This window comes from Rhincodon typus, chromosome 32 (genome assembly GCF_021869965.1).
Source record: "Rhincodon typus isolate 14 chromosome 32, sRhiTyp1.1, whole genome shotgun sequence".
In the NCBI taxonomy this organism is placed as follows: domain Eukaryota; kingdom Metazoa; phylum Chordata; class Chondrichthyes; order Orectolobiformes; family Rhincodontidae; genus Rhincodon; species Rhincodon typus.
The window spans coordinates 14,578,190-14,585,869 of record NC_063363.1 but is presented as its reverse complement, the minus strand read 5'-3'; the positions used below and the strand labels follow the sequence as shown (position 1 = coordinate 14,585,869).

The window sequence follows — 7,680 nt, the reverse complement described above, 5'->3', positions numbered from 1 at the left end:
TTGAGGATGGGAATATTTATGGAGCCTCCTCCTCCAGTGAGTTGTTTAATTGTCCACCACAATGCACAACTGGATGTGGCATGACTGCAGAGCTTAGATCCGTTGGTTGTGGGATCGCTTGGCTCTATCACTTGCTGCTTATGCTGTTTGGTGTGCAGGTAATCGTGTTTGGTGGTTTCACCAGGTTGACACCTCATCTTCAGGTATGTCTGGTGCTGCACCTGGCGTGCCCTCCTGCACTCTCCATTGAACCAGGGTTGGTTCCCTGGCTTGATCATAATGGTTGAGAGAGGAATATGTCAGGTCATAAGTTATAGATTGCGCTAGAGTACAATTTTACTGCTCTTGATGGCCCACAGTGCCTCATGGATGCCCAGTCTTGAGTTGCTAGACCTGTTCAAAGTCTGTCCCATTTAGCATTGAGATAGTGCCACACAACACAATGGAGGTTATTCTCAATGTGAAGATGGGACTTCATCTTCACAAGGACTGTAAGATGGTAGCTCTTACTGATAGAGTCATAGACCGATGCATCTGCAGCTGGCAGACTGGTAAGGATGAGGTCATGTATGCTTTTCCCTCTGTTGGATCCCTCACTACCTGCCGCAGATCCAGCCTAGCAGCTATGTCCTTCAGGACCCGACCAGCTCAATCAGTAGTACTGCTGCTGAGCCACTCATGGTAGTGGACATTGACATCCCTCATCCCAGAGTACATTTTGTGCCCTTGCCACCCTCAGTGCATCCTCTAAGCATTGTTCAACATGGGGGACTACCAATTCATCAGCTAAGGGAGGACAGTATCAGGAGATTTCCTTTCCTGTGTTTAACCTGAAACCATGAGACTTCATGAGGTCTGGAGTCACTGTTGAGGATTCCCTGGGCAACTCCATCCTGACTGCATACCGTTGTGACGCCACCTCTACTGGGTCTATCCTGCCAGTGGGACAGGACATATCCAGGAATGGTAATGGTGGCGTCTGGGACATTGTCTGTAAGGTATGATTCTTTGAGTATGACTGTCAGGCTGTTGCTTGACTAGTGTGCGAGACAGCTCTCCTAATTTTGGCACTAATGCCCAGATGTTAGTGAGGAGGACTTTGCAGGGTTGACAGGACTGTTTCGACCATTGCCTTTTCCAGTGCCTAGATTGATGCCAGGTGATCCATCCAGTTTCATTTCTTTGAGACTTTGTAGTGATTGGTACAATTGAATAGCTTGTTAGGCTATTTCAGAGGCCAATTGAGAGTCAACCACATTGCTGAGAGTCAGGAGTTATATGTAGGCCAGACCAGGTGAGGATGGCAGATTTCCTTCCATGAAAGACATCATTGAACCAGATGGGTTTTTCTGACCATCAGCACTGATTTCATGGCCAACAGTAGATTCTTAAATCCTGAGTTTGCTTTTTTGAAATTGAAATCAAATTCTTCAAATTCCACCATCTGCCTGGTCCCCAGAACATTAGTTTCTTGATTAATAGTCTGAACAAAGATACCACTAGGCCATTGCCTCTCCAAAAGCAACATTTGCAAAACTAATGTCTTGTAAAGCTGAAACATGACATTCTTAGTTCTATGCTGAATTCTTTTCATAATAAACGGTACATTCTATTAACCTTAACTACTTGCTGGAGCTGCATAGAAACATTTTGTGACTCATGCAGTCAAACACTTAGGACCCTCTGCATCTTAGAATTCTGCAGTCATTCTCACTTTTTTTTTTCTTCCTGCCAGTGAACAATTGCACATGGTCTCTCAGAGCCTGTCAGGTCTTTGCCCACTCATTCAAACTATCTATAGATAATTGCAATTTCCTTGTGGCCTTTTCACAGCACACTTTTGTTGTAATAGGAACAGAATAATCTGTCAGGGACCAGGATGTCAGACAACCAGATACGCCAAGCTTGTGAGTATATTTAACACCCATAGGTAAGGTGCAGTCTGGCAGATATATCAGTGGACCACTAGAATCAAACTTAGTGCGGTGAAGACAAAGGGAGTACACACAGCCACAAGGTGGGTTAGATGACTGGTAGGCCAGAATCAACCGTGGATAAACAAGGGACAGAATGAAGCGTAAATGTAAAACTGGAAGTTTCTGAAAGTATATCATGCGGACATATCAAGAGGCAAAAGGCCTTTCGGTGGGTGAGAGATGAAGGTGTAGGTGTAATGAGGCGGAGTAGAATTTGCTGCTTATATTGCAATCTAATTGATTTCCTTTCCTTATAAGCACATGCTCCCCTTTTCTGTCTGTGTTGCGAACAAAATGGATTTTTTAAAAAAGGCTAGAGTAAGTGTAGAGAATTCTGCATTGAGTTGGACTGATTTTAGGATTAAAAGGTGTGATGCAGAGTTAAAGGATTTGAGGATTCTGGTTCCTGACAGTTCTCATGAGATAAATTTATTTTAGTATCAACTGTCACCAAATAGAATTTAGAAACAATTTAGATAGTTTGATTTCCAAAGGAAAAAGTTTTCCCATGTATTGAGACTAACCGTCAGGATCCATCAATTAAGTTGCGGAGTTCTAAATTACTTATGCTTCAATATTCAAGCACCTGGGTAAGAGTGATGGAATGACTTCAAACTTTACAACTAAAATACATTGCTACAAGTAGAGAGGCACTCGGTTATTTTTAAATTTCAAATTCTCAGACCAAATTAAAGAAGCTATTCAAATATGGTCAGGTCCCAGGGAATCCCGATAGTCACTGTGGCCAAATATGTACTTTAAATAAACTGATTACTCAGGACCAAAGAGAATGTTCAGAGTAATAATTTTAAAAAACTAGCTTAAGTCAGATTACTGAAGTTGTAGCTCCTCTGAAGGATAAGGAAAGCTCAGTTAATTGGATGGCTGATTTTTAAACAGGATGTTTAATTCCTGCACTGGCTGGGGTGACTGAAGGATTCTCCTTCTCAACCTCAACCCCAGCCACGATGACTCCTGGCATAAACCATCCCAAGTTGTCTTTCCTTTGGAGGAGAGCAGCCATATGATCTGGTAAGGCTAAGGGGAGTTTAACATTGCTCTTACTTGCTAACACTGTTAAGGCTGGTTTTGCAAGGGCCCTTTAGAATTCTGGTAACCAGTGATACTTGCATGCCAGGGTATGGCAAACAAAGACTGGTGGAAACATTGGGCACAGATCAAGTAGTATGGAAACAAATAATGTCTTAACTGGTGCTGGCCAGCATTTCCTTCATCTTTCTATAGGACCACAGGAACTGCAGTACTGGTGATATATTTGGCACAAATAGTCAAAAGAAGAGAAAATAGAAAAACTACAGATGCTGTAAACCAGGAACAAAAAATGCAAGTTGCTGGAAAAGCTCAGTAGGGTCTGGCAGCATCCCTTCCTCAGAACTAGTATGCCTGAGAAGCAGCTTAGGCTATTGGGAAAGGAGGGCAGCAATGAAGGTTTCCTTCACTTAAAGCGATTGTGCACAAGTCAGATAAGCTGTGGAATAAACATTTTAACTAAGTATGCAGTAAAGTACTAATCAACCAAGAAGCTGCTAAACTTTATCACTGATTCAATTGTAATCCTTAATTTAAGAAAAGGATTTGGAATTATTGGTAGAATTGTTTAAAGGCAGTCAGTACTTACTACCAAGTTACAGCTTTTAACTATATCAAACTTGTTAGCTTATATAATGGAAGTGAACAAGGAAATATTCAAATGGAATTTTAAAATGAATTTTACAAGCACAATAACTGAACAATGCACTTGTACCCAATAACCAGTTGCTGAAATTCAGTCTCAAAGCTGTTCAGATCAAAGCTGTGACCATCAATGAGCTTTAATCCCACAACTGTGTACAATCTGAAGAGCACTGTCTTATGAAAGATGCAATAAAGTAACAAAATGTAAATATGCATGTCTAGCTGTAATCTTTCACAGTTCATCTTAGGTAAAGCAGGAACTTGAGCATTTTATTAACCCAGAACTGAAACAAAAAAATTGCTAGTACTGGCAGGTTACTTAGCACAGCTGAAAATCAAGTGTGTTACTCTTGGCCATCAGGAATGACAAGTTTGTTTTAACTTGAAATCTAAAGCACAAACACGTAGAACAGCCCTGCTGACCCTTTTCTCAATGCACAATTAAGTAGATTCCAAATGCTCAGTATACTTTTGGGTGAAGTTTCTCTTGAAATTTAAAGGAAAGGAAATTTATCAGTAAAATACAACTATTTCACAATATCATTAATTACAGCTGAATAAACTATTCCCAGAAACTGGTAATACTACACAACATTATCTTCCTTATTCTGCCACTTTAGTTATTTGTCTAAAGGCTGATCCCCTGCATATCTTGTATGAATTGTGGTTTTGCACTTTCCATTTCAGTTAAGTGGGTCTTGTCTTCAGGTAAGTTGGCTCACATTGTTTTTCTCCCTCTTCAGCAAGTTCCCATGACTTATCCATTGCCTTTTTCTCCATAAAAGACTCATGATCTTTACTCCTCTTCCCAATCTGAGAAAACTTTGTTCTCCCAAAAACCTTGGGGGATTGGTTTGTCTGGACAGCTGGCTCACAGTGCAGTGATACCACCATTCTCTTTCCCTCCCCAAGGCTTGGTGACCTACCACCAGATGTCTCTGCCCAATGAGAGCAACCCTGTGGTCTGGTAGAACCATGGTGACTTCAAAATTTTTGATGACTGGACAATCAGACAGACAAGGCTAACACTGAACACAGACTACATCAGCAATTGTTTCTTAGGGAGTAGTATGCCACATGTACCCAGGATCACACTATATGTAATGAGATAGAATTAGGAAATCTTGGGTAAGAATTTTGTACAGTATAGCAATCACAAACTGAACCTTGTGTTCAACCCTGTTACAAGAGGGCAACCTGGATCTCAAAACTAGTACCCACAACTAAATGCAATTGTAGAGATTTCGAGTTAGCTAAAAACAGGCTAGGAAATAAAGGGAACATCAGTACATGACCAGTAGCACACACTTAAGCTAATATAGCACTCAACACATTTATCCCAGTCAACAGAACTGCATGTGGATGAACCACTCATGGTTAACAAAAGGTGGCCAAAGGAGTCATGAGGAAGATATATGAAGCAGTGGAAATAGAAAGTGGCAATCTACAGCATTGAAAGCAAGCAAATTGCCTACATTTGAGGTTTTTCCAGTAAAGTGACTGCAAGCAGTGACTTTTCTGGAAAATGTTCATCTTCTAGAAGGACTCCAGTAATTGAAGAACTGCAAATGAGACACCCTGTAAAAGAAAAGCAGTAAACTACACAGACTAGTTAAACTAGCCTCCCCACCCCCCCTGAAATGTTACAGTCCATTAAGACAGAACATCAAAACAATATTGACTGAGGGATTGTTTTGAATTGGTCAAAAACTAGATGTAATGTGGATTTTGAAACTGCATTGGGGGGTGGCAGCGGTGGTGGAGAGCACAAGTGCTATCTGAACAGCAGATTCCAGACAGGCCTGTTCTGAAAGAACAACACAGCAAGAATCTCAGCAGCCAGGCACAACAGCATTCTTACTTGAGTGAGCTGAAATTCCAAATTTCCAAGCTAGCCAGCAGGGGAAAGTGTGTGGAGGCAGTGCATTAGGATACCAAGGACAGAAAACCATCTAAAAAAAGTTGGATTAAAATTGTTTACCTTCAGTTCTATAAAGAAGTGCCAATTTTTGTCTATTGCATTTAGCTGTACTCAAGTCTTTACTTATACAGATTCCTCTGCCCTGAACCACTTGTCTGCCTTAATTTCACATTCTCTACTTGTCTAGAACTGGGGGTGATTTGAACTACAAGTCAACTGATAAAACAAGAACTGACAACTACCATTCAGATACTTTTTCCAACTGAAGAGTATTCCCCACAAGGCCTGGCTTGGAATATCCTGTGCTCTGCTTCCAAAAAATACAACAACTTACCCTTGGAACCAAAATTAGGGCACTTTCAAGTGGTTAACTCAAGTATTACTGAATTAAAAACCCAAAAACAAAAGTTCTGGTCATAGGTTTTATTAAGACTGACAAGTAATAGATTGATGTTCAAGTGCATCCAAAACTTTGGCACTTAAGTCAGTTGTGTTAGAACAATATACAAGACAGTTTAAGTGCACTTATTAGCCAATCTCAGTCAAACACTAGCGACCACAGGCATGCTTCTATATTTAATCAACTTCTTCAATTGTTGGACCAGATGATGCACCTGCACCAGAAGGAGCACCACCAGCACCAGGAAAGCCCCCTGGTGGTCCACCAGCCCCCTGGTACAGTTTTGTGATAATAGGATTGCAGATTTTTTCTAGCTCCTTCTGTTGGTGCTCATACTCATCTTTTTCAGCAGTCTGAAAGAAAAAAGGGACGAATTGTGATTACACTGTTCAGCAAGATAATATTGTTTTCTTCAGGAAGTGATGCTCAGACATCCAAGGAAGGTGGGCTAACATAACCGTGGCAAGGTTCTAGTGGAAACTACGAATGGTTTTGGTATCCAATTCATCATAGCATGAACTTCCAGTTAGAGAGAAAACAACTGTTAAGTAGCTTACCTGGTTCTTGTCTAGCCAGCTGATAACTTCGTTACATTTGTCCAAAACCTTCTGTTTATCATCATCTCCAACTTTGCCTTTAAGCTTCTCATCCTCAATTGTGGCTTTCATGTTGAAGGCATAAGATTCCAAAGCATTCTTTGCAGCAACTTTTTCACGTTGCTGGTCATCTTCAGATTTGTATTTCTCAGCTTCCTGGACCATACGTTCAATTTCTTCTTTGCTCAAGCGACCTAAAAAAGACAGTGACTATTAACACAATGTTATTAAAGAGCAGTACTGTTTTTAAAAAGAAAGAAACGCTCAGACATCCAAGGAAGGTACTTCAGCCAACATTGGGTGCAAGCCTTCTGGTGGAAACTACGAATGGTTTTTGGCATCTTTCATCACAGCAGAAAGTTAGTTTCATAGTTAGTGCGTGAAATTTCTTCACCTTTGTCATTTGTGATGGTGATCTTGTTTTCCTTTCCAGTGCTCTTGTCCACTGCAGACACATTCAAGATACCATTGGCATCAATATCAAACGTCACCTCAATTTGAGGCACACCCCGTGGAGCAGGTGGAATTCCAGTCAGCTCAAACTTGCCCAGCAAATTGTTATCCTTAGTCATAGCTCTCTCACCCTCGAACACCTAAATTAAAAGAAAGGAGAAAAATCTTATGCCACTTCACAATGAAGAAATTCAAAAAAATCAGCACTAAAGTCAACATGCACTAATTATTTGGAACTATGGCCAGAAGAAATCCACTTGATCAAGTCACTTGGTAGCAAAATTCTTACCTGAATTAGCACACCAGGCTGATTATCAGAATAGGTAGTGAAGGTCTGTGTTTGCTTTGTTGGAATGGTGGTGTTACGCTTGATTAATGTCGTCATTACACCACCAGCAGTCTCAATACCAAGTGACAGAGGAGTGACATCCAGCAGCAGCAGATCTTGCACAGCCTCAGACTTGTCACCAGCCAAAATAGCAGCCTGCACAGCTGAAAGAGGAATGAGATGAATTAAATACAATAGTCAAGTACCAGAAGTTCAATAAAAATTGGGAGACAATGAGAATATAGGCAAAATCAAAATACTTCAGTTACCTGCACCATATGCAACAGCTTCATCAGGGTTAATACTCTTAT

The 7,680-nt window shown here is 40.8% G+C and overlaps 1 protein-coding gene across 1 annotated transcript in view; it reads right to left on the bottom strand.

The window, feature by feature from the left end:
- Positions 1 to 6,000: 6,000 nt before the first annotated feature.
- LOC109927321 (heat shock cognate 71 kDa protein-like) overlaps positions 6,001 to 7,680 on the bottom strand; it is a 6,179-nt gene continuing 4,499 nt past the window's right edge. The window contains 5 exon segments of the mRNA XM_048615692.1: positions 6,001 to 6,345; positions 6,550 to 6,782; positions 6,983 to 7,181; positions 7,331 to 7,533; positions 7,639 to 7,680. The exon segment at positions 7,639 to 7,680 is cut by the window's right edge and continues 4 nt beyond it. Of these exon segments, the coding sequence (XP_048471649.1) occupies positions 6,169 to 6,345; positions 6,550 to 6,782; positions 6,983 to 7,181; positions 7,331 to 7,533; positions 7,639 to 7,680 (854 nt within the window). The 3' untranslated portion in view covers positions 6,001 to 6,168.